Source organism: Oncorhynchus clarkii, chromosome 11 (genome assembly GCF_045791955.1).
Source record: "Oncorhynchus clarkii lewisi isolate Uvic-CL-2024 chromosome 11, UVic_Ocla_1.0, whole genome shotgun sequence".
Classification (NCBI taxonomy): Eukaryota; Metazoa; Chordata; class Actinopteri; order Salmoniformes; family Salmonidae; genus Oncorhynchus; species Oncorhynchus clarkii.
In genome coordinates this window covers 24276965-24304398 of record NC_092157.1, presented here as the reverse complement: position 1 = coordinate 24304398, position 27434 = coordinate 24276965, and the positions used below count along the sequence as shown (strand labels likewise).

General features: G+C 42.5%; 2 protein-coding genes across 2 annotated transcripts in view; one reads left to right on the top strand and one right to left on the bottom strand.

Annotated features, from left to right (window-relative positions):
• LOC139420396 (NEDD4-like E3 ubiquitin-protein ligase WWP1) overlaps positions 1-15998 on the top strand; it is a 62033-nt gene extending 46035 nt beyond the window's left edge. Inside the window, exons 11-23 of the mRNA XM_071170451.1 lie at positions 1970-2024; positions 6381-6465; positions 6605-6733; positions 7044-7116; positions 7237-7308; positions 7614-7702; positions 7909-8068; positions 8182-8315; positions 10465-10605; positions 10992-11217; positions 12183-12279; positions 12495-12567; positions 12739-15998. Coding sequence (XP_071026552.1) covers positions 1970-2024; positions 6381-6465; positions 6605-6733; positions 7044-7116; positions 7237-7308; positions 7614-7702; positions 7909-8068; positions 8182-8315; positions 10465-10605; positions 10992-11217; positions 12183-12279; positions 12495-12567; positions 12739-12838 — 1434 coding nt within the window. The 3' untranslated portion in view covers positions 12839-15998. The remainder of the gene's footprint in view (positions 1-1969; positions 2025-6380; positions 6466-6604; positions 6734-7043; positions 7117-7236; positions 7309-7613; positions 7703-7908; positions 8069-8181; positions 8316-10464; positions 10606-10991; positions 11218-12182; positions 12280-12494; positions 12568-12738) is intronic.
• A 4773-nt stretch (positions 15999-20771) lies between these two features.
• Positions 20772-27434, bottom strand: part of LOC139420395 (regulator of microtubule dynamics 1) — an 8086-nt gene continuing 1423 nt past the window's right edge. Inside the window, exons 3-10 of the mRNA XM_071170450.1 lie at positions 27262-27349; positions 26716-26875; positions 25850-25939; positions 25691-25746; positions 23658-23745; positions 22299-22329; positions 21582-21715; positions 20772-21033 (exon numbers count right to left, since the gene is read on the bottom strand). Of these exons, the coding sequence (XP_071026551.1) occupies positions 20989-21033; positions 21582-21715; positions 22299-22329; positions 23658-23745; positions 25691-25746; positions 25850-25939; positions 26716-26875; positions 27262-27349 (692 nt within the window). The 3' untranslated portion in view covers positions 20772-20988. The remainder of the gene's footprint in view (positions 21034-21581; positions 21716-22298; positions 22330-23657; positions 23746-25690; positions 25747-25849; positions 25940-26715; positions 26876-27261; positions 27350-27434) is intronic.

Sequence of the window (27434 nt, the reverse complement as noted above, 5' to 3'; positions counted from 1 at the left end):
TATTACAGGTCGAAGAAACTTGACAAACTAAGTATAGAATCAATCTTTAGGATGTTTTTATCATAAATGTTCAATAACGTTCCAACCGGAGAATTCCTTTGTCTTTAGAAAAGCCATGGAACGAGAGCTAACTCTCTCGTGACCGCGCGTCATGAGCCTGTGACACTGCCAGACCACTGACTCAAAGAGCTCTCATCTGGTACCACTTACAGTAGAAGCCTGAAACAACGTTCTAAAGATGGTTGACATCTAGTGGAAGCCGTAGAAAGTGCAACTTGACCCATATCTCACTGTGTATATGATAGCGCTGAGTTCAAAAACGACAAACCTCCCACTTATTGTTTGGATTTTTTTCTCTGGTTTTTGCCTGCCATATGAGTTCTGTTATACTCACAGACATCATTCAAACAGTTTTAGAAACTTCAGAGTTTTCTATCCAATACTAATATGCATATATTAGCATCTGGGACTGAGTAGGAGGCAGTTTGCTCTGGGCATGCTATTCATCCAAAAGTGAAAATGCTGCCCCCTATCCCAATGAAGTTAACCTGAGTGATACTCATTGACGTGTTGGATTTGCCCAAAACGTAATGCTTTGTATTCCGGATATATCGTTTTTGTTTTTATTTTTATTTTGTTGCAATTTTTTTGCAAGTTTAATTTACTGCCTTATTGCAAAATGAATGCATGTTTTGGATTTTTTTAAATTCTATACAGGGGTTCCTTCGTATTACTCTGTCAATTAGTTTATTATTGTGGAGTAACTACAATGTTGATCCAGCCTCAGTTTTCTCCTATCACAGCGATTAAACTCTAACTGTATTCAAGTCACCATTTGGCCTCATGGTGAAATCCCTGAGTGGTGTAATCATGTTAAATTATATTGTACACAGTGAGTCCATGCAACTTATTATGTGACTTGTTAAGCACATTTATAGTCTTGCCATAACAAAGGGATTGAATACTTATTGACTCAAGACATTTCAGTTTTCATTAATTAATTTGTAAACATTTCTAAAAAAATAAATAAATATATTTACCCTTTGACATTATGGGGTCTTGCGTGTAGGCCAGTGATGACAAATCTCAATTGAATCCGTTTTTAAATTCAGGCTGTAACACAACCAAAAAGTGTGAATACTTAATGTACTGTATGTTAGCTACATTGAAGATACCTTTTGTATTTTAAGAGGAAATCAAATTCTCAGTTGTAGGCAACCGATACACCTCTGTTTTGTGAAGAGCAAATGTCAGTTCAGTGTAACATATTGCATATTCATATTGACCTTTCTGGCCCATCGAATAAACCCAGGGTCCCTGCCAACCGCTAAACGTTAATCTGCCAATCAAATTATAGTATGCGTTTTTCATATTATTCTCAGAATGATTATCAACCAATTACTCAGCAGCATAAACAAACCAGAAAGGCCTCTGGTCTGAAGCTACAGGATAACTCCTGGCTTTTATGTCAAACAAATCTAATATTTCACTTTTTGTATGCATATCCATGTGTTCATTTAATCAGCCTTTTAAAATAAATTATATCATTGATTGCTTGTTTGTAAAGGCACAGACATGAGTGAATCTTAATCTTACCGATAGACATGTCTATCTGTAGTCACCCCATGTCCTCACATCACTCAGTGTTAGTGATCACTCAGTCCTGGTCCCTATAGCCAACATTGACACCTCTGATGTAGTGCTTTGAGAGGTTTCACTGGGCTCCCCTAACCCTTTGAACTCTCCTGTAATCTCATCTGCTCTGACGATGATAAGCACACTACACTGACTGACTACCATGGAGGGATCTGATGTAGTCAGCATTTTGCTGATGGCCGGCTAGCTAACTGCTCAGTTACTCACTTTAGTTGGGAAATCATCTCATTTGGACTATTTTTCCCTTTTTCCTTCTCTTCCCTATCGGTGTTTTATGGACGTGTATGTGATCTCTATTCCACGGTTCATCCAGGCTTCCATGATGTCGGCAGAAAACGACCCTCTGGGACCGCTGCCTCCTGGTTGGGGTAAGTTCAGTTCTGAATTTGTGATGTTCTCAATTTAGGACACTGTGTTCACTATTTGATCTGTAGTGAGGTTGTTCCATAGTTGGCTCACTGTCTATCACCTTTTGGATTTCATCATGGTTTATCTTGGCTTGGTTTGTGGACCGATGTACAAGAATGATACTGAAATTATCTTGTATATTTTTTCTCCATGCATATTCTGACTCTTTTTGCACATTCACCTCTTGTCCTCTATTTGCAGTCTTGTCTGTTGTAGTTCCTCCTTTTCTCTCTGTCTGTTTCTCACAATTCAATTTCAGGGCTTTATTGGCATGTGGAACATATGTTTACATTGCCAAAGCAAGTGAAATAGATAAACATTACACTTGCAAAAGTTCCAAAATAATATAGACATTTCAAATGTCAGTGTGTGTTGTAATAATGTGCAAATAGTTAAAGTACAAAAGGGAAAATAAATACATGGATTCTTCAATTACATTGAGCTGATTTTCTGATGTGCTGTTATTTTCCCCGTGGTGTATTGTTTTAGTGATTCACCATAGCGAAGCTGTAGGCTCAGGTTTTCTGGGTCTCTGTTTTTGGTTGGATCTGTTTCTCAACTTAAGTTTTTGCATTCTTCATCAAACCATTTGTCATTGATGTTAATTTTCTTAGGTTGTCTTGACATGTTTAGATTTGATAAGGAAGCTGAGAGGTCAAATATACTGTTTAGGTTTACTGCCAAGTTATACCTTCACTATTACAGTGAATCATTTTGTCCAGGAAATTGTCTAGAAGGGATTGAATTTGTGTTGCCCAATTTGTTTTTTGATAATTTCCACACTACTCTCCTATCTATAGCATTGTTTTTATACACTGCTCAAAAAAATAAAGGGAACACTTAAACAACACAATGCAACTCCAAGTCAATCACACTTCTGTGAAATCAAACTGTCCACTTAGGAAGCAACACTGATTGACAATAAATTTCACATGCTGTTGTGCAAATGGGATAGACAACAGGTGGCAATTATAGGCAATTAGCAAGACACCCCCAATAAAGGAGTGGTTCTGCAGGTGATAACCACTTCTCAGTTCCTATGTTTCCTGGCTGATGTTTTGGTCACTTTTGAATGCTGGCGGTGCTTTCACTCTAGTAGTAGCATGAGACGGAGTCTACAACCCACACAAGTGGCTCAGGTAGTGCAGCTCATCCAGGATGGCACATCAATGCGAGCTGTGGCAATAAGGTTTGCTGTGTCAGCGTAGTGTCCAGAGCATGGAGGCGCTACCAGGAGACAGGCCAGTACATCAGGAGACGTGTAGGAGGGCAACAACCCAGCAGCAGGACCGCTACCTCCGCCTTTGTGCAAGGAGGAGCAGGAGGAGCACTGCCAGAGCCCTGCAAAATGACCTCCAGCAGGCCACAAATGTGCATGTGTCTGCTCAAACGGTCAGAAACAGACTCCATGAGGGTGGTATGAGGGCCCGACGTCCACAGGTGGGGGTTGTGCTTACAGCCCAACACTGTGCAGGACGTTTGGCATTTGCCAGAGAACACCAAGATTGGCAAATTCGCCACTGGCGCCCTGTGCTCTTCACAGATGAAAGCAGGTTCACACTGAGCACATGAGACAGACGTGACAGAGTCTGGAGACGCCGTGGAGAACGCTGCTGCCTGCAACATCCTCCAGCATGACCGGTTTGGCGGTAGGTCAGTCATGGTGTGGGGTGGTATTTCTTTGGGGGGCCGCACAGCCCTCCATGTGCTCGACAGAGGTAGCCTGACTGCCATTAGGTACCGAGATGCGATCCTCAGACCCCTTGTGAGACCATATGCTGGTGCGGTTGGCCCTGGGTTCCTCCTAATACAAGACAATGCTAGACCTCATATGGCTGGAGTGTGTCAGCTGTTCCTGCAAGAGGAAGGTATTGATTCTATGGACTGGCCCGTCTGTTCCCCAGACCTGAATCTAATTGAGCACATCTGGGACATCATGTCTTGCTCCATCCACCAATGCCACGTTGCACCACAGACTGTCCAGGAGTTGGCGGATGCTTTAGTCCAGGTCTGGGAGGAGATCCCTCAGGAGACCATCCGCCACCTCATCAGGAGCATGCCCAGGCGTTGTAGGGAGGTCATACAGGCACGTGGAGGCCACACACACTACTGAGCCTCATTTTGACTTGTTTTAAGGACATGACATCAAAGTTGGATCAGCCTGTAGTGTGGTTTTCCACTTTAATTTTGAGTGTGACTCCAAATCCAGACCTCCATGGGTAGATACATTTGATTTCCATAATTTGTGTGATTTTGTTGTCAGCACATTCAACTATGTAAAGAAAAGTATTTAATAAGAATATTTAATTCATTCAGATCTAGGATGTGTTATTTTAGTGTTCCCTTTATTTTTTGAGCAGTGTATTTAGCTCCTTTGGCTTTGATGCCTCATGTTTGAGCAAAGCTCTATTCAAGTAGTGTGATTTTGCTCTGATCTGATGGGGGTGTCAGTGGACTGACTGAATGCTCTTTTTTATTTAACTAGTCAAGTCAGTTTAGAACAAATTCTTGTTTAAAATTACGGCCTACCAAAAGGCATCCTGCGGGGACAGGGGCTGGGATTACAAATGAATATAGGACAAAACACACATCACGACAAGCGAGACAACACTCTTGGTTAGGGCGTGTAAGTAGGGAAGGGCTTGTAAGTAAGCATTTCACTAAGTTCTACACCTGTTGTATTTGGCGCACGTGACAAATCAAAGTTTGATTTAAAGAGACCTAAGATGACAACATAGCAAGGCAGCAACTCATGACAACATGGTAGCAGCACAAAACATGGTACAAACATTATTGGGCACAGACAACAGCATAAAGAGCAAGAAGGTAGTGACAACAATGCATCACGCAAAGCAGCCACAACTGTCAGTAAGAGTGTCCATGATTTGAATGAAGAGATTGAACTCTCCAGTTTGAGTGTTTATTGCAGCTCGTTCCAGTCGCTAGATGCAGCTAACTGAAACGAGTAGCGGCCCAGGGATGTGTGTGCTTTGGAGACCTTTAACAGAATGTGACTGGCAGAACGGGTGTTGAATGTGGAGGATGAGTGCTGCAGTAGATAGCTTGGGGGGGGGGGGGGGGGGGGGGGGGGGTTAATAAATAAGCAACAACTAGTGGGTCTTGCGACAGGTATACAGAGATGACCAGTTTACAGAGGAGTGTAGAGTGCAGTGATGTGTCCTATAAGGAGCACTGGTGGTAAATCAGATGGCCGAATGGTAAAGAACATCTAGCCGCTCAAGAGCATCCTTACCTGCTGATCTATGAATTATGTCTTCGTAATCTAGCATGGGTAAGATGGTCATCTGAATCGGGGTTAGTTTGGCAGCTGGTGTGAAAGAGGAGCGATTACAATAGAGGAAACCAAGTCTAGCTTTAACTTTAGCCTGCAGCTTTGATATGTACTGAGAGAAGGACAGTGTACTGTCTAGCCATATTCCCAAGTACTTGTATGAGGTGACTACCTCAAGGTATAACCCTCTGCGGTAGTAAACACACCTGTGGGGAGAGGGGTGTTCTTCTTGCCAAACCACATTACCTTTTGTTTTGGAGGAGTTCAAAACAAGGTTAAGGGCAGAGAAAGCTTGTTGGACACTAAGAAAGCGTTTGTTGTAGAGCGTTTAACATAAAGTCCGGGGTGGGGTCAGTTGCGTATGAGACTATCATCCGCATATAAATGGATGCGAGAGCTTCCTACTGCCTGAGCTATGTTGATGTAAATTGAGAAGCGTGTGGGGCCTAGGATCGAGCCTTGAGGTACACCCTTGGCGACGGGCAGTGGCTGAGACCGCAGATGTTCTGACTTTATACACTGTACTCTTTGAGAGAGGTAGTTAGCAAACCAGGCCAAAGGCTCTGAGAGACTCTGGGTTGAGATCAGTGATAAAGTAGTCTACAATACTACTGCCAAGAGATGAGCTATATGTGTACCTACCATAGGAGTCCCCTCGACGCCTACCATTGACTACGTACATTCCCAGCGTCCAACAGAGCTGCAGGAGTTATGACACGTTTAGTTGGTTATGTTGCGTCTAGGGGGCATATGTGGGTGGGAATGCTGTCACCTCCAGGTAGGCGTTTGTCCCCCCGTGTGCTGAGATCATTTCCTTATTTAATTTGCCAGATGTAAAATGTTAATGTTTTGACGAATTTAATAGTGGGTTAGGTCTGCTCTGTACCAAATTAGCATACCCCCAGATTCTCTTTCCGTTTCCACACCTGGTAGTTTGGTGGATGGGACTACCAGCTCACTTTCTCTCTCTACTTGCATGTTGATGTGTGAGCTAAACCCGTTCTGCCCCCCCCCCCCCCTCCAGAGCGACGTGTGGACTCCAACGACCGGGTGTACTTTGTCAACCACAGCACCAAGACAACACAGTGGGAAGATCCCCGCACACAAGGGTGAGCACAGCTAGCTCTGTGGCAACGCCATGTCCTGCCATATTGATCTGATAGTATCTAACAAAAACAGAATTTAGTAGAGTGTCTCTCTCTCTCCCCTTTAATATTCTCGCTCTTTCTCTCACCCCCCTCTCTCCAGGCTCCAGAATGAGGACCCTCTTCCTCAGGGTTGGGAGATCCGGTACACACGGGAGGGCGTCCGCTACTTCGTAGATCACAACACTCGGACCACCACCTTCAGTGATCCGCGCACAGGGAAGTCCTCTGTGTAAGTAGTGGACTGAACTCTTGATTTTTTGGGGGGGGGAGCTGTACTTATGACAGACTGGGCCTGTTTAAGAGCAGCTTCTCATAAAACAGTCATTAGTTACGGTGTCTTGTGATGCAATGAGCAGCAAACCTCTCTGCTTGTTATTGTTTAATTTACATATTCAAGAAAACCACCATCTCAGATCTTTTTGGATATTTTTTCCAGTTCATTATGGCTTCATCAAACAATTCTTCTGGCCACATGACGATGATTAGTTATATCCTGTTACTGTGTCCCTGACCTCTGACCTCTGCCACTCCCTCCTCAGCACCAAAGGCCCACAGATAGCGTACGAGCGCAGCTTCAGGTGGAAACTAGCACACTTCCGCTACCTCTGTCAGGTATTATTATGCTCCCTATGTTCTTCTGTTTGGATTGTTTTAGTTTGGATGAAGGGATGGTTGTTTTGCACATTCCAGTCACGTTTTGATTTCACAGCCACCTTTTCTTTCTTTCTCCAGTCCAACGCACTCCCCAGCCATGTTAAGATCACCGTGTCTAGGCAGACGTTGTTCGAAGACTCTTTCCAACAAGTAAGAGTTGGTCTTCGTCTGTGTGGAACCGGTTGTAAGAACATAATATACAGGAGACACACAGACAGCAACACACAAACACACGTACAGTTCCTTTTGGCATGTCACATTGTTCCTCACTGACTATCATTTGTGCAACTCAAAGTAAGAATTGTATTATTATATGTGATAAGTTGCAGGAGGATGATTGTGTTTTAATATTATGGACTATGTTACCCCTGCCTGCAAACCACATTTCACTCTGGGTAAAATGTTTTTACAGTGGCCGGTTCTCTGTAGGCCAATGCTAGTATTTGTGTTTCCAGATTATGGCCCTGAAGCCTTACGACTTGAGGAGGAGACTGTACGTCATCTTCAGAGGAGAAGAGGGACTGGACTACGGTGGCCTAGCCAGGTCTGTCACAACCACTCACATCGCAGTTGCACACAATGATAATCACCCTTTAGTCTTTTAGGCCATTTCTGTAACCATATGCCTGTCAGTAAGATTATTCTAGACTTTTTGAAAGAAACATGCACAGTAAAATTATTTGTCCCAAATCTTTTTTTTTTCTTCCATTGCCAGTCTTCACTTCTGACTCTCTCGCGTTGTTCCCACAGAGAGTGGTTCTTCCTGTTATCCCACGAGGTGCTCAACCCCATGTACTGCCTCTTTGAGTACGCTGGCAAGAGTAACTACTGTCTGCAGATAAACCCAGCCTCCACCATCAACCCTGACCACCTCTCCTACTTCTGCTTTATAGGACGATTCATAGCCATGGTACAACACACACACACTCACACACACTGAGATCATGTACATAGTCTTGCATACACAAACACTCCTTCAGCAGAATCATGTGAACATTCCTGGTCTCTCTCTCCTGTCCACAGGCCCTCTTCCACGGGAAGTTCATCGACACAGGCTTCTCTCTGCCGTTCTATAAACGCATGTTGAACAAGAAGCTCATCATCAAAGACCTGGAGTCCATCGACCCTGAGTTCTACAACTCTCTAATCTGGATCAGGTAGGCAGACCTACCGCTCTCGTCACCCGTCCTGGCCAGGAACCACAAGGTTGTGGGTTCCATTCGCACACGGATAAAAGCATCTGCTTACTGGCATATACAGTGCATTCGTAAAGTATTCAGACCCCTTGACTTTTTCCACATTTTGTTACGTTACAGCCTTATTCTAAAATTGATACAATCCCCCCCCCCATCAATCTACTCACAAAGCAAAAACTAAAATATCACATTTACATAATTATTCAGACCCTTTATACAGTACATTGTTGAAGCACCTTTGGCAGCGATTACATCCCTACTGCATGATGCTGCCACCACCATGCTTCACCGTAGGGATGGTGCCAGGTTTCCTCCAGACATGACGCTTGGCATTCAGGCCAAAGACTTCAATCTTGATTTCAAAAGACCAAAGAATCTTGTTTCTCATGTTCTGAGAGTCTTTAGGTGCCTTTTGGCAAACTCCAAGTGGGCTGTCATGTACCTTTTACTGAGGAGTAGCTTCCGCCTGGCCACTACCACAAAGGCCTGATTGGTGGAGTGCTGCAGAGATGGTTGTCCTTCTGGAAGGTTCTCCCATCTCCACAGAGGAACTCTAGAGCACTGTCAGTGACCATCGGGTTCTTGGTCATCTCCCTGACCAAGGCCCTTCTCACCCGAATGTTCAGTTTGGCCGGCGGCCAGCTCTAGGATGAGTTTTGGTAATTCCAAACTTCTTCCATTTAAGAATGATGGAGGCCACTGTTCTTGGGTATTTAAATGCTGCAGTAATGTTTTAATAACCTTCCCCAGATATGTGCCTCTTTCAACCTCATGGCTTGGTTTTTGCTATGACATGCACTGTCAACTGTGGGACCTTATATAGACAGGTGTGTGCCTTTCCAAATCATGTCCAATCAATTGAATGTACCACAGGTGGATTCCAATCAAGTTGTAGAAACATCTTAAGGATGATAAGTCTCATGGCAAAGGGTCTGAATACTTATGCAAATAAGGCATTTCAGTTTTTATTTTTTAAACCTGGTTTCACTTTGTCATTATGGGGCATTGCGTGTAGAATGCTGAGATTTTAATTTTATTTAATACATTTTAGAATAAGGCTGGAGCGTAACAAAATGTGGAAATGGTCACGTTCGGAATACTTTCTGAATGCACTGTACACTGAGTGTACAAAACATAACTCTGCTCTGTCCGTGACATGGACTGAACAGGTGAATCCAGGTGAAAGCTATGATCCCACTTGTTAAATCCATTTCAATCGGTGTAGATGAAGGGGAGGAGACGGGTTAAAGAATAATTTTTAAGCCGAGGCATGGGTTGTGTATGTGCCCCCTTCAGGGGGTGAACAGACCAGACAAAATATTTAAGTGCCTTTGAACGGGGTATGGTAGTAGGTGCCAGGCGCACCGGTTCAAGTGTGTCAAGAACTGCAACACCGGTGGGTTTTTCATGCGCAACAGTTTCCTTTGTGTGTCAAGAATGGTCCATCATCCATAGCACAGCCAGCCAACTTGACATAACTGTTGGAAGCATTGGAGTCAACATGGGTCAGCATCCGTGTGGAAAGCTTTCGACACCTTGTAGTCCATGCCCTGACGAATTGAGGCTGTTCTGAGGGCAAAAGGGGGTGCAATTCAATATGAGGAAGGTAATTACCCATTTTAATCATTGACTACCAAACCCCTAAGCAATTTTCTCCTATGTAGGGGTAACAACCGTGTGGTCTAGAGATGTACTTAGTTTATTCCTCAGCCACCCTTAGCGGGTCAGAAGAAACCGTAAAACATCCAGTTTTCAGGGATACAGCATCACCTAGATAGTATTTTTCCCTGAAAACCGGATGTGGGGGCCCAGGTCAGGCGTTTTATTTTACGCCTGCTTACTACATTGTTCGTCCATAACGTTCTCCCTGTCTCTCCAAGGATAACAACATCGAGGAAATCAACATTGGTCCTGCGCTAGCCAGCGTACACTGTGGTGCTCTCATCTCCAGGGATAACAATATAGACAAGTGTGGGGCTAGAGATTTATTTCTCTTTTAACATTGGACCTGAGAGCCTTGAGTCTGTGGTCCTTCACTTCAGGGATAATTACTTCCTGCAGTGTGGTCTAGAGATGTGCTATATATAATGGTGCTTGTCCTTCATGACAGGGATAACAACATCGAGGAGTGTAGCCTAGAGATGTACTTCTCTGTGGACATGGAGATCCTGGGGAAGCTCACGTCACATGACCTGAAGCCTGACGGCAGCGACCTCCTGGTGACGGAGGAGAACAAAGAGGAGTACATCGGGTAAGGAAGTGACGGACCGATCACAGAGCAGCTTGTTCACGGCGACGCAGAGGCATCCAATGATATGCGATGAGCAATTGTGCCCATGTATTTTAGTATGATGTTGACATGGTGATAATAGTGCTGCCGCTTAGTGACGTACATCCTCATTTTGCTAATCTTACTGCTGTTATAATGGATTTTTTTGCTTCAAGGTACTTGCAATAGATATTCTCCATTGAACAAGCTTTTGAATCCAGGACTGTGCTAAACCTGTGTCCTAAACTGGCCTGATATTAACTAGCTAAATATTTGTCATCTTTGCATTCCTTACATTGCTCAAACCTGAGGCTGCTTATGATTATAAGGATGAGACCCTAACTGTCACTACATCATGTTTCCTACAGATTGATGGCAGAGTGGCGGTTCTCCCGCGGCGTGGAGGGCCAGACCAAAGCTTTTCTGGACGGCTTCAACGAAGTGGTGCCTCTGCAGTGGCTCCAGTACTTTGATGAGAAGGAGCTTGAGGTGATGCTGTGTGGCATGCAGGAGGTGGACCTACAGGATTGGCAGAGAAACACTGTGTATCGCCACTACACCAGGAACAGTAAGCAGATCATCTGGTTCTGGCAGGTAGGTACATCCAATCTCCCAAGGTCATGGGTTCAATCTCCGCAACGGCCTTTCCTTTCAGTGAAATGCCTTTCTTGCAAGCTCTAAACCCAACAATGCAGTAATCAATAACAATGTCATGCAAGAAAATAACAAGGTAATACAAAAACACAAGATTAATAAAAATAACAACATGAGAAAGTAGGCAAGCATACTATTTACAATGAGCAGGGATACTGGAGTGCCAGAGGTAGATGTGTATTGAGGTAAGGTGATCAGGCATCAGGATATATGATAAACAGAGTAGCAGCAGCATATATGATTGTGTACAGTCAGTATAAATGTGTGTTTTTAAGCAAATTATGGATTGTGTGTGTGTGCTGGAGTGTCATTGTGTCGGGCCCTGTGGGTGTGTTTACAGTCTAAAAATAAAATACAATCGTCAACTCTCATAATCTGTGTAGCCATTTTGTTAGCTATTTAGCAGACTTATAGCTTGGGGATAGAAGCTGTTCAGGAGCCTGTTGGTGTCAGACTTGATGCACCGGTACCACTTGCTGTGCAGAAGCAGAGCGAACAGTCTGGCTTGGGCCTTCCTTTCACACCGCCTGATATAGAGGTCCTGAATGGCAGGGAGCTCGGCCCCAGTGATGTACTGGGCTGTCCGCACCACCCTCTGTAGTGCCATGCAATCAAGGGTGGTGCTGTTTCCATACCAAGCAGTAACGCAACCAGTCAAGATGCTCTCAATGGTGCAGCTGTAGGACCTTTTGCCAAACTTTTCCAACCTGCTGAAGGGGAAAAGGTGCTGTCACGCCTTCTTCACGACTGTGTGTGTGGAGCATTTTAAGATCTTAGTGATTTGGACACTACCTGCCCTGAATTCCCATATGTTTCTGTACAGGTATGTTGGTAAGGATGTGTTATGTTGTATGTTGTCGCAGTGTTAATCGTCTGTCTGTGTGTGTGTGTGTGTGTGTGTACAGCTGGTGAAGGAGGTGGACAACGAGGTGCGTCTGAGACTCATGCAATTTGTTACGGGGACCTGCAGACTGCCTCTAGGGGGCTTCGCTGAGCTCATGGGTTAGTGACACACCCACGACTAACCTTCATGTCCACCGATATGGGGTTGAACAATTAGTCAGGATTTATCTATGTGCTGTTCTGGCTCGGAGTAGGCTTGCTTGTCCTAGACTTAATTACCCTCTTCTGTGGAGAACGTAGGTAGTACTGGGGGAAAGGGCTATTTAGTTCAAGTATTTGCAGTGATTTATTTTGTTCACCATCTGTCTCTGTAGGTAGTAACGGTCCCCAGAAGTTCTGCATTGAGAAGGTCGGAAAAGACACTTGGCTCCCTCGGAGTCACACTTGGTGAGTGGTCCAGATCCACGGCAACATCCTGCTTGTAAATCAAATCAATGAATGATGTTTCAATGTCAAATAGTAATGTGTTGGGTGTAAATCATGTCATACTTGAATACAATGACTGTTTCTGGTTTTGCTTTCAAACTCAATTACTGGATTTTTGCTTATTTTCTTTAGCTTTAACAGGCTGGACTTGCCCCCGTACAAAAGCTTTGAACAGCTGAAGGAGAAGCTGCTCTTTGCTATCGAGGAAACAGAAGGATTTGGCCAAGAGTAGAGAAAGATGTCTCGCTCTCTACCACAGTGTATCCAGCCATGTAAAACAACAAATGAAACATTGCACACAACTACCAATGTACATAAGCTATTTTGTCATTTTAAAAACCAAATCTTGATTCACAACCTCATTTTAGCAATCCCCCTTATATATACCCCATAAAATATGCAAGAATTTCAGCTTTTCCTCTGCTTTTAAAAACTGAAAAATCTATGTATGATTATTATTATTTTTCTCCCCATTTTGGCTGGTTTTTAAAAGGAGACTGAAAACGTGGAGAGGATTTTATAGTTGAACCATAACTTATGGCTCTAGTTTTATAGAGCTTTTAAGGGTGATTGTAGTGTTTGGTCCGGTGCCTGTTTTTTTTTGGACCTGTAGTTGTGATTGTGCTGCGCTTGCATGGCTGCCTCCAGAAAAGAGGAAGACTGCCTCCAACCCCAACTGCACATCCACTCCTATCAACTTAAGCCAGCTACCCATCAGCCTGTCAGTATTGTCGTTGAATAAAAACCAGTATTCAGGAGCCCTGACTCGAGTCCCCTCCAACTCTGCACCAAGATAAGAGTATGGAGATTAAAGGTCCAATGCAGCTGTTTTTATCTCTATATCAAATCATTTCTGGGTAACAATTTAAGTACCTTACTGTGATATTGTTTTAATCATTTTAAATTTAAAACAAAACTAATAGCTTCTTAGCAAAGAGCAATTTCGCAAGGAAGAATTTCACTAGGACTATCTAGGCGTGGTTCGAGATGGGTGGGGAAAACTGTAAATAGCTGTTATTGGCAGAGGGGTTTGGAACTTAGTGGTCTATTAACCCATTTACAGCAGGGTGACCATGGGTGGGTGACCGTGTCACCATGGAATACCGAAACGGGCAGAAACTTCAGGCCGTTCTTTTCAAACAGCTCTTACACTAAAAAGGCATTATAATTTTCACAATATTATTCCAACCTCCTAGTGTGGAGATGTATATTCATAAAAACAAGAATCACATTTTTGACTGCACTGGGCCTTTAAAGTCTGGATGAGTGGATGGTACCTTCACGTGAGATTATCCAGTCTTGTTGTACCTTGGATTATGTGTAAACTTGGCGCTGTCGACTAAAAGGAAGCGCTTACTTTTTTTCTGGGCTCGAGAACCAACAGCCTTTACTGTCGAGATTTGTGAAAACATGACTCAAGGAGAGGACGGTCATCAGTTTTTACTCCGTGGTTGTGTGTAGCCTACACAGGTTTGTTGCTTCAGAAGAGGACATGGATCAAATAAGTGGTTCCATTTTATGAATGAGTTAATGGGACCCCCTTTTTTTTTGGTAGTAGTTGCCTGATAGAATGGTACTTGCGTAGAGATCCTATACTTTTGAATTCTAGGACCCCGATGGGTGTTTGTTACTGTCAGTTTGTGTACACCAGCTCTGAGAGACATGTTGTGACTGAGTGGTGTTGACTGGTGGCAGTGGTTTGGGGTTGGGGGCTTCTAGGTCTCTGCTGCAGTGGCAGGTTTATCACTGGCACTTAAAACTTTGCTTTGCCATGGCACTGCACCTTGCTACTCATATCATTTACCTGCCTATTTTAATTTATTAAGTCATGTTATTTTTTTCTTTTTTGAGAGAGAGATTATATAGCCTTTGTCTCAAATGCTGTATGTTCACCCGAAGCAAAGCAGTTGCTACTAATGGAGAGAAATAAACACGAAATGAAAATAAGACATTTAGTTATGGATGTATCGATCTCCTGTGGCCATTTTTTATTTCATTTTTTTGCAAGTGTGTGTGGTGCACGAACTCCCTTTCTGGGATAGTAAATTGATTAGTTACTTGACTTTCCCTGCTAAGAATGTTGATCTGTATGTCACATGCATACACCAGAAATGTCAGTACCAGAAGTGCTTCCTCATGCTAGTTGCTACCCACTAAATGAATGCTCATGTATTCAGCAAAAGATGTCCAAAAATGCTGTAAAATCACAATGTTTCCTTGCCATGGACTTTTTTCTTACTCATAGACTTAGTAGCTAAGTAACTGAGCAGCCTACTGAAGGGACAATGATTGTTAGTGTTACGCAGTGGATATCCCACCTTGAAACCCTACAAGGTCATATGCATCATCTCTGTGCAAGGATGCATAGGTGTTCCAGCTCCCTTGAGCTATAGTGTGGTATTGTGCCATTTGACGGTCAAATAGAATAACCTGCAATAACCTTCTGCAGTGCAAACCCCCTAAACCCCACCCCAGTGCAAGTTCTTCCATTGATGGCAAACCCCACACCATGCCAGTCCAAGTTCTATTAGTATGTCAGCAACACATTACCTGCCATGCCAACCTTGATGCTTTTAGGCTGTCCTTTTCTTATTTTGCAGATGTTTATTTTTTTGTTTACATTTTTCTCTCTTGAAATGTGAAATCTCTACCAACACCTCTGGTGCTTCTTTTGTTTTGATTGTCTGGTGAGGGAGGGACAAGCCCTAGCCCATCAGCTGTGACAAAGCAGTCTGCGTTGAAATCTGTCCTGACCACTGCAAACCATCATTTAGATTAGTTAGAACTTCACCATGAACCTATGTCATGTGTCTATAACATCTATTCACTTCCTATTGGTGAGAGGAGGAGGGATGGCAGAGGAAAAGGAGCATTTGTGTAAACTACCCTTGTCTGAATGACAGACGGAAATCAACCCGCCACCTAATGACATGCTTCCTTTTGAACCAATCGAAGAAATCAATTGTAAATGAACAATGTAAAAAAGTAATGTACTTAATTATTCTTCAGAGCCTCACCAACATCGACAGACGGGCTCTGTGACGCCTCACTCATATCAGAGATGAATTGTAACATATCGACGTAGATGCACACTGTAAAACACCTAATACTACACTGTACAGAGCGCGCCCCCCCCCCCCCCCCCCCCCCCCCCTCTGCTTTAACCCTTGTCAATGAATGACTAGAAGATTTATGAGACAAAGAAATAAACCCATACCCCTCATGCTTTTCTGTTTTGAGAGACGTGGGGGTGTCTGAGGCCTTCTGCTCAGGATTCAAACCTGTCACCTATTTTTGTTCTTAAAAAACATGTTTTTTTTTTTTTTTTGGTTGGGTCTTGCCTGTGGAAAGAACCATATTTAATAAATATATCTGACCATCTTTACAACTGGGTTTGAGTTCATTCAAATTATTGTGAGTGAAACTGCATAGATTTAAGGCCATGGTTGGGACTGAATACCATTTCAACAATGAATTGACCACAACTGACTGTTAGTTTTCCACAATTGTTTACACGTTTGCTGACTCTTGAGGCTATTTTCCCTAAAACACAAAATGCAAAACTCTACAAATCTCTAGCAAAAGCAAACATTGCATTCAAAACTGTTATTGCAAAAAAAAAAATCAATGACAGGTCATTTGAATAGTTGAAGTCGGAAGTTTACGTACACTTAGGGTAGTGTCATTAAACTTTTTTTTTTTTTTTTCAACCTCCACAAATTTCTTGTCCTAACAGACTTCCCAAAACTACAGTTAACATCTACTTTGTGCCTGACACACACACTTTTTCCAACAATTTTTTTTGACATATTTCACTTATCATTCACTGTCTCACAATTCTACATACACTAAATTGACTGCCTTTTTAAACAGCTTGGAAAATTCCAGAAAATGTCATGGCTTTAGAAGCTTCTGATAGGCTAATTGACATTTGAGTCAACTGGAGGTATACCTGTGGATGTATTTCAAGGCCTACCTTCAAACTCAGTGCCTCTGCTTGACATCATGGTAAAATCAAAAGAAATCAGCCAAGACCTCAGGAAAAAAAATTGTACACCACAAGTCTGGTTCATCCTTGGGAGCAATTTCCAAATGCCTGACGGTACTACGTTCATCTGTACAAACAATAGTACGCAAGTATAAACACCATGGGACCACGCAGCCGTCATACCGCTCAGGAAGGAGATTCGTTCTGTCTCATAGAGATGAACGTACTTTGGTGTGAAAAGTGCAAATCAATTCCAGAACAAAAGCAAAGGTCCTTGTGAAGATGCTGGCGGAAACCGGTACAAAAGTATCTTTATCCACAGTAAAACGAGTCCTATATTGACAACCTGAAAGCCATTATGTTTGGGGGAAAAAGGGGGCGTCTTGCAAGCCGAAGAACACCATCACAGACGTGAAGCATGGGGGTGGCACCATCATGTTGTGGGGGTGCTTTGCTGCAGGAGGGACTGGTGCACTTCACAAAATAGATGGCATCATGAGGTCGGAGATTATGTGGATATATTGAAGAAACATCTCAAGACATCCAGTCAGGAAGATAAAGCTTGGTCGCATGGGTCTTCCAAATGGACAATGACCCTAAGCATACTTCCAAAGTTATGGAAAAATGGCTTAAGGACAACAAAGTCCAGGTATTGGAGTGGCCATCACATAGCCCTTGCCTCAATCCTATAGAAAATTTGTGGGCAGAACTGAAAAAGCGTGTGTGAGAAAGGAGGCCTACAAACCTGACTCAGTTACACCAGCTCTGTCAGGAGGAATGGGCCAAAATTCACCCAACTTATTGTGGGAAGCTTGTGGAAGGCTACCCAAAATGTTTGACCCAAGTTAAACAATTTAAAGGCAATGCTAACAAATACTAATTGAGTGTATGTAAACTTCTGACACACTGCAAATGTGATGAAAGAAATAAAAGCTGAAACAAATTTCTCTATTTTGACATTTCACATTCTTAAAATAAAGTGGTGATCTGACTGACCTAAGACATGGAATTTTTAGTAGGATTAAATGTCAGGGATTTTGAAAAACTGAGTTGAAATGTATTTGGCTATAGTGTATGTAAACTTCCGACTTCAACTGAAGATCTGTCTACCAACCAACAACATACTGATGTGCTCAACACAAAACACTACTATGAATAGCCCATCAGTATGTTTATGCCTTTTCAGTGTTGTAGCCGGTTGAAAAAGATTGTTACTCAAATGTAGATAAAACAAAAGCAATACAGTGAGACACACTTATTTCCAAAATGCAGTATTTTTGAACACTTGTGTTTTGTTTGTAACACTTTCCATACCCAACAGCGGAAAAACATTCAGTCAGAAAGGGTTTTCTGTACAAAAATAAATGAGTGGTTCATTCTTTCAAACTTGAAAGACAAAAACACTTGCAAAATGTAAGAAAAAAAGAGTCTGCCTCCAGTTTGGTCTGGCCACAGCACCTCATCTAGATCACTAGCGATATTCTCCCTGGCTAAACAGCTGGGAAAGAATCTTCTGGAGTGACGGATCCAGCCGAAGAAAGCCCCCACATCGACTTCACCATATGCGTCCTCCATTGCCTCAGCAAAAAAAGTTATGTCCACTCACTTTCAACTGTGTTTATTTTCAGCAAACTTCACATGTAAATATTTGTATGAACATATCAACAGCTTAGACATAAACTGAACAAGTTCCACAGACATGTGACTAACATAAATGGAATGTGTCCCTGAACAAAGGGGAGGGGAGGGGGGTCAAAAGTAATAGTCAGTGTCTGGTGTGGCCACCAGCTGCATTAAGTACTGCAATGCATCTCCTCATGGACTGCACCAGATTTGCCAGTTCTTGCTGTGAGATGTTACCCCACTCTTCCACTAAGGCACCTGCAAGTTCCCGGACATTTCTGGGGGGAATGGCCCTAGTCCTCACCCTCCGCTGTTGGATCGAGATCCGGGCTCTTCGCTGGCCATGGCAGAACACTAACATTTGTCTTGCAGGAAATCATGCACAGAACGAGCAGTATGGCTGGTGGCATTGTCATGCTGGAGGGTCATGTCAGGATGAGCCTGCAGGAAGGGTACTGCATGAAGGATTAGGATGTCTTCCCTGTAATGCACAGCATTGAGATTGCATGCAATGACAACAAGCTCAGTCCGACGATGCTGTGACACACCGCCCCCAGACCATGACGGACCCTCCACCTCCAAATCAATCCCGCTCCAGAGTACAGGCCTCAGTGTAACGCTCATTCCTTCGACGATAAGCGCGGATCTGACCATCACCCCTGGTGAGACAAAACCGCAACTTGTCAGTGAAGAGCACTTTTTGCCAATCCTGTCTGGTCCAGCGACGGTGGGTTTGTGGGTTTGCCCATAGCCGATGTTGTTGCCGGTGAAGTCTGGTGAGGACCTGCCTTACAACAGGCCTACAAGCCCTCAGTCCAGCCTCTCTCAGCCTATTGCAGACAGCCTGTGCACTGATGGAGGGATTGTGTGATCCTGGTGTAACTCAGGCAGTTGTTGCCATCCTGTACCTGTCCGGCAGGTGTGATGTGCGGATGTACCAATCCTGTGCAGGGTTTGTTACACGTGGTCTGCCATTGCGAGGATGATCAGCTGTCCGTTCTGTCTCCCTGTAGGGCTGTCTTAGGCGTCTCACAGTACAGACATTGCAATCTATTGCCCGGGCCACATCTGCAGTCCTCATGCCTCCTTGAAGCATGCCTAAGGCACGTTCACGCAGATGAGCGGGGACCCTGGGCATCTTTCTTCTGGTGTTTTTCAGAGTCCTTAGGCCTCTTTAGTGTCCTAAATGTTCATAACTGTGACCTTAGTTGCCTACCATCTGTAAGCTGTTATTGTCTTAACGACCGTTCCACAGGTGCATTGAACAAGGATGGGAAACGGTGTTTAAACGCTTTACAATGAAGATCTGTGAAGTTATTAGAATTACCTTTGAAAGACAGTGTCCTGAAAAAGGGACGTTTCTTTCTTTGCTGAGTTTATTTACTTGAACATATTCATAGCACTGCTCTTCAGGTTGGCCTGAACTCTCTGCCCAGCCTCCCTCATACTCAATTCACGGTTATTTATTTTATTGATTATTTTACCAGGTAAGTTGACTGAGAACACAGTCTCAGCAATGACCTGGGGAATAGTTACAGGGGAGAGGAGGGGGATGAATGAGCCAATTGTTAACTGGGGATTATTAGGTGACCGTGATGGTCAGATTGGGAATTTAGCCAGGTCACTGGGGTTAACACCCCTACTCTTACGATAAGTGCCATGGGATCTTAAATGACCCAGAGAGTCAGGACACTCATTTAACATCCCATCCAAAAGACAGCACCCTACACAGGGCAGTGTCAGTGGCCTGAGGTATTGGGATATTTTTTAGACCAGAGTGCCTCCTACTGGCCCTTCAACACCACTTCCAGCAGCATCTTGTCTCCCATCCAAGGACTGACCAGGACCAACCCTGCTTAGCTTCAGAAGCAAGCCAGCAGTGGTATGCAGGGTGGTATGCCGCTGGCTAATACAGTTGAGCACATGGTCAACCAATGTGGCCCTGATCTCATCTGAGACAACTGTCCTTCCTCATCCTCCTCTCACTCCTTCACCTCTAGCTCTTGCTTCCCCACTGACTTCCATTTTCCTCCAAAACAGGAGAGCTCATCTGTGGCCTTTTTATAGTGCTAAAGCTGATTTCTAAGTGAACAATTCAGCAACTAGTGTTTATATCTGTGAGGAGTGGGTGTTGCCAATTGGTGTATAGAGCTTGGCATTGTGATTGGCGATGCTTTCCAAAGGGACTAAAGACATTTTTATTTTGAATGTTGTGCCTAATGTAGAGAACTGTGTGTAGTGTTTTGCAAAAAGTGTGATGTAGAATTGAAAACTGAATGTAAAGCAGGAATTGTGCTTGCAATTTTGCAGACTTGGTTTAGGGATTTGGTACATGAGTTTCAGGTTTCGGTGATTGCGTTTCAAGTTCCAATTTTAGTATGTAAACAATTGGGAAAAACTGTAATATTTGCATGGAACACATTGAATCCCATTCATTGACCGCATATTGGGATTTTAAAATCAGACACCCATTCAACTTTCTATTTACAAAGACAATAAAATGCCTGCCTGAATGTTACAATCCCAAGCTATCACAACAGACTTGATACGCATATTAAATTAAAATAACGTTTAATTCAAGTAAAATCACAGAATCTGTAAATCACTATACACAGGTTAGTGGAAAAGCATGTATCATTTCCTGTTAAGGCCGTACAGTATAGCCTATGTACACTCTTGCGTTAGGAACAAAAATATGCATATAGTAGATAGACATAGATTACACCTATTATCAACACAGTGCACTCTTGCCTCCATGTGACTAGGTCATCTTACGCACTGAGCTTCTTCAGAAGGTCAAGGGCTTCTTTATGGACCTATGAAGAACAGGAAATAAACAAATTATCTCCTATACAATCAGAGTATACTGTGATAATGGTGCGTTCACGTGCTGTGGGAGTTATCTGAAGTTCTGAGTTCCGACTGGGAAATTTCAATTCACACCCTCAAAGTTGTTGTGGGAAACTCAGAACATGTTGTGACATTTCACCACTGATCTTTCAATCAAAAGATGACAACAAATCAGTTTGGCTATTACAAACTTGTCAATGTAAATTAATTCTGGCTAACTTGATTATTAGCAAACTTAGCTTATCTATCTAGCTAAAATGTTATTGGTTGAATCATTTTCCGACTTTAAAAGCACTTGAATATAATGTCAGACTTGCAACTTTTTTATTGGTAAGATTCCCACTTCCGGACGAGCACGTAAATGTCCAATTAAAATACAGGTAACAGTTATAGGGCCGGTTTCTGGACACAGGTTAAGCATAGTCCTGGACTAAAACACCCTTTCAATGGAGAATCTCCTGGACCATGTTAAATATGTGTCCAGGAAACCGGACCGCACAGTATTGCATTTTACCTCCTTGTCTTCCTCTGTGTGAGGGGGGTAGTCCCGTGCCTTTCTCAGCCAGAGCACAGCATTCCCCTGGTCCTTCAATGACATGTAGGACTTCCCCAGCATAAGTAGATTCTTACTGTAGAAGTTTGGGTCCACTATGGAAAGATGATCAAATGAGAGATAAACGTTGACTTGTATTGCATAAAATTTGGCTTTAGAAACACAGACGGAACAATGAGACAGATATTTCATAGAATGTATAAGTGTGAAGCATCCGGTTGGCGTTTCCACTCACTACCAAATATGGTGATGAGAGGAAGCCCAGTGGCCGGCAGTGGGAAAAGATGGAACGAGAGAGATTTTTGCAGACATTATGCTAATTTTCTCATCAATTAAAGATTTGATTTCAATACAGTTTTCTGTTCCCAAAACTAAAATCTCTTACGAACAGAGTGGAATAAGATTGTTAGATTTTACCGTTTGACAAAGTTTTAAAAATTGCATTGATTAGAAGGAGTTCAAGGGTAAATTGGGTGATTGCACGTCAGTGTAGGCGTTCCCTAACGGAAATATGCAAATACATGCTAGAACGTGCCAATAGGATCTCGCTAGCTCATGCTTTGCCCCCCTCCTTGCTTGTTCTGCCTACTATGACTCATTTATTCCTATTGGAAACGACAGGCTGTGGTCTATCTTTACATTGTATTGTGTTAAAATGTTGCATTTAGAACAACGAACCTTCTTCAGCTTTCAGGAAGAACGCCAAAGCCTGAGGTGAAACAAAAATGATAGTCAAACATGATGCCTTACATTTTTCAATGATCTTGTACTGTTCATATACAAAGAACTGTGGGTAAAAAATAAGTATGACATCACGGATCTGTCCCAAATTGCCACCTATCACCTATATAGTGCACTTATTTTTGACTAGTACCCATAGGTCCTGGTCAAAAGTAGTGCATACAGTGTGCTCCAAAGGTATTGGAACAGTCCAATGTTCCATCTACTGCGCAGCTCACCTCAGACTGCCGCACAGAAGAAATATGAGCCAGCACAGAGAAGCTTGAGATTGAATTTCACTCAACTTTCTCAACGTTTCACTACTGTGGCAATTGTGATCGAATCAACACAATATTAGCCACATTCAATATAATATACCGAAACAACTATTCAGGATTTATTATGCAAAACGAACTATGCAAGAGATTTTACTGTAAGCAGAGCGCAATGGAGTAGGATTATATTGCATTGACAGGCACGACCTGCTGCATAACCAATCAGAGCTGCAGTAGGCCTATATGTAAATAGCCATTGCCATATATGGATCTGTGCCATTCTTCGTGTGTAGATGCGCTTGTTTTGAGATCAAAGTGAGAACTGCATATTCTTAGCTAGTTAGTGAGTTATTAGCCCAGTTCTAGTCAACAATGGGGGAGTGGTTGCTGCCAACAAGAGCATAAAAGGTGTGCATTTCTAGCCATCTTTCAAAAGCGAGTCGGGCTTTTCTATGTCTTAAAGTGTTGTATTTTGAGACGTCTTGAATAAACTAAGTAGCCAATAGGCAGAGCGTAACAAAATGTTTGATTCTCTGTAATAATGGTATGAGAATAATAAAGAATTTTATTTTGTAAAGTGGTTTCTTGCATCAAATACAACATTTCAGTCAACTCGTCTGAAGGACAAGTGGATAAACAGGTTAATGCATGTTTTTTTTCTTCTTCAGAAGTCTGATAGGATGTAGGCATTGAACACCACACATTGGCTGCTTCTGTAGGCTGAATGATAAAACAGTTATTTCCATGTCAAAATGTTATGGGATGTGTTTTTCTCCATTGTTTTTGATGGTAGGCAACTGCTCGGCCTACATTATGATCATATAGCCACAGTAGCCTACTTGGCTACTGTTAAAACGAACTTAAAGTGGGTACAGCCTCAGTGTTCACAGTAAACCCGCGCTGAAAGTTGCACAGAATTTTCATACTGCTCAAGTTTGCACTCATTGACAGTGACACATTTTCAGCAATGACTGTCACTGTGCCAATACTTTTGGAGCTCACTGTATATAGGGGATAGGGTGCCATTTAGGATGTGACACACCTCTTCGTATGTAGCAGTGGGAGGAGAGGCGAAGATCATGGCTGCCACTTTACGTTGATACCACGCCAACTCAGCAAAGGCAAAACACCTAAATGAGAAAACAGGCTGTGTCACTACCCCATCATTTTGATATTGTTTTAGACAGGAAACGTGTAATTATTGGGAGACTGACATCGAGAGGGGTACTGAAGGTACAGCACAGACAGTTGACCAAGATGGGCCTCAAACCCCTGAAAACCTTGTTGCCATGTTTGGTCTGGAATCGGGAGCTTAGACCACTACTCCAGACTCTGGCAAAACAGGCTGTGTATCTTTAGACACGGAACAAAAACTTGCCTAAGAAGTAACAGTTCATTTTTATATACACTATCGTTCAAAAGTTTGAGGTTACTTAGAAATGTCATTGTTTTTGAAAGACCATTTTTTTGTCCATTAAAATAACATACAATTGATCAGAAATACAGTGTAGACATTGTTAATGTTGTAGCTGAAAACTGCAATTTTTTTATGGAATATCTACATAGGCGTACAGAGGCCCATTATCAGCAACCATCACTCCTGTGTTCCAAGTTTATCATTTTAAAAGGCTAATTGATCATTAGAAAAACTTTTTGCAATTATGTTAGCACAGCTGAAAACACCAGTCTCAACCTCAACAGTGAAGAGATGACTACGGGATGCTGGCCATCTAGGCAGAGTTGCAAAGAAAAAGCCATATCTCAGACTGGCCAATAAAAATAAAAGATTAAGACGGGCAAAAGAACATTGACACTGGACAGAGGAACTCTGCATAGAAGAACAGCATTCCGGAGTCGCCACTTCCCTGTTGAGGTTGAGACTTGTGTTTTGCGGGTACTATTTAATGAAGCTGTCATTTGAGGACTTGTGAGGCATCTGTTTCTCAAACTAGACACTCTAATGTATTTGTCATCTTGCTCAGTTGTCCACCGGGTCCTCTTTCTATTCTGGTTAGGGCCAGTTTGTGCTGTTCTGTGAAGGAAGTAGTACACAGCGTTGTACGAGATCTTCAGTTTCTTGGCAATTTCTCGCATGGAATAGCCTTAATTTCTCAGAACAAGAATAGACTGATGAGTTTTAGAAGAAAGGTCTTTGTTTCAGGCCATTTTGAGCCTATAATCAAACCCACAAATGCTGATGCTCTAGATACTCAACTAGTCTAAAGGAGGACAGTTTTATTGCTTCTTTAAATCAGTACAACAGTTTCCTGCTGTGCTAACAATTGTAAAAGGGTTTTCTAATTATGAACTTGCCTTTTAAAATCATAAACTTGGATTAGCTGACACAACGTGCCACTGTAACACAGGAGTGAGTGATGGTTGCTGATAATGGGCCTATATACACCTATGTAGATATTCCATAAAAAAAAAAATCTGCCGTTTCCAGCTACAATATTCAATTACAACATTAACAATGTCTACACTGTATTTCTGATCAATTTTATGTTATTTTAACGTACAAAAAATGTGCTTTTCTTTCAAAAACAAGGACATTTCTAAGTGACCCCAAACTTTTAATCAGTAGTGTACATCATTTCCATAATAAATAACCTACACTGAGTAAACCAAACATTAGGAACACTTTCCTAATATAGATCCCCTTTTGCCCTCATACCAACTTCAATTCATTGGGGCATGGACTCTACAAGGTGTCAAAAGTGTTCCATAGGGATGCTGGCCAATGCTGACTCCAACGCTTCCCACAGTTGTGTCAAGTTGGCTGGATCATTCTTGATACACACGGGAAACTGTTTAGCGTGAACCCAATTCTTGACACAAACCGGCACTTACTACCATACCCGTTCAAAGGCACTTACATTCTTTGTCTTGCCCATTCACCCTCTGAATGGCACACATACACAATCCATGTCTCAAGGCTTAAAAATCCTTCTTTAACCTGTCTCCTCCCCCTCATCTACACTGATTGAAGTGGATTTAACAAGTGACATCAGTAAGGGATCATAGCTATCACCTGGATTCACCTGGTCAGTCTGTCATGGAAAGTGTATAACTCACCAATAACCCAAGATATGGATAGATGTGGCATCTTTAGGATTTAGCTCGATGGCCCTCTATGGAAGATACATTTTGTTTTAGAATGCTGCCAATATTTAAATGAATAATCATATGATATGACATACTGTAAAAAAAAAAAAAAAAAAGTAAAACACTTACCTGTAAATGCTCTTTAATGATGTAAGAATTTCCTATTTTTACTTTGACCCCCTCGTAATCGCCTATGTCACTGAGGCACACTGCATACCACTAACCAAGAGAGAGACGAGGGATATAGAAATTAGAATACCCACATAAATACTGCAGGGGCCGACCAGGATGCCTAAACCATGACCAAGATCGTCATCCATATTCTCACATATATTTGCTTATGATTTGCATTAGCATTAATATGATTAGCCTGCTTAATTGCTTGCGCAACTTTAACGGTCCGAAGTATTTTATAAATCTCCAATTGTATTCCATTATCAGAGGATTCTAGGTCTCAAAAACAGAGAATCCTACCTTGCACTTGGTTAACTGCTGAATTTTCCCCTTGGTGCCAGTAAACATGACAAAGTAGCAAATGTTTCACTGTTCAATTGAAAGTTGTATCAGTTTCCTATGAACCAACGTCTGTACTGATGCATGTATACATAATTCAGAATTACTATATAATCTTGAGACACAGAAGAATAATTAAGATTTTTTGCCAGCAGCCCATGAAGACATTTAGCCATGATCTTTTCACTGTGCTATTGGCCTTGGCTTTTTTAGCCTCTGTGCTATTAGGGTTTGAATTGTCACATGACCACCTTTCACCAAAGCTCTATTAGAATGTTTACCTCAACCGGACTTGTAGCAACTTGTCCACTTGGTCGATAGCAGCAACCAGGCGTTAACGGATTAATCTTATTACAGTAGCCCCAACATTATGCAGGCAAATGAGCCTGATCAAAACCATGATTTAGCTTAGTTTCACAGCAGTAATAGTGTAGTAGGTTCTCTTCAGAGATTCAATGAGAAGAAACCATAGGCGTTATTACTTTGTGTGCTGCGAAGCAGGCCTCATTTTTCTCCAGGGCCTTCTTGGCGTATTCAAACGCCTCAAAGGTCAGCCTCTTCTTCTCGTCAGCAGCAATGTGAGCGAGGAGGGAGAGGTCACGAGATGCCCGCGCCAGCCTCCACAGGAACTCCGCATCATCACTGGACACACAAATATTTTATTTCCAAAAATGTCATTGCTGAATGGTCAGTAGAATATAGGGGGACAGAAAGAGAAAGAAAATTTTAACAGTATTTGGAGGGCATTCAGTGTTGTTTTAAGGCTTAAGTCATCTGACCTCGATTGCTGAGTTCCTGAACGGTACTGTAGCTTTGTCACGGATTTTTACTCGTTAGTACAAAGACCTCAAACTGATGCCTAAACAGTGAGACAACCTGACTTGCAAAATCGTTCTGGATCCCAGCCAAACCCAATCAATACATACTACCATTCTGTTTTTGCAATGGTCACTGTCGGTCTGTCTGTCTTATACACATGCAATGGACAGCACATGCCTTAACATGTTTATGAAATACAGTAGGTCTACCTGTCCTTATACTGTAGCAGAAGCTGGTAGAGTTTCTCTGTCTCCCCACAGCTGTACAGGTAGTCTGCTTGTTCCACAGCCTCTTCAGCTAGAATACAAAATAGAGATTGCAAAATAGAGGTGCCATTAGATAGAGAATCTGGATAGGAAAAAGCCGCAAATCATACATTTGC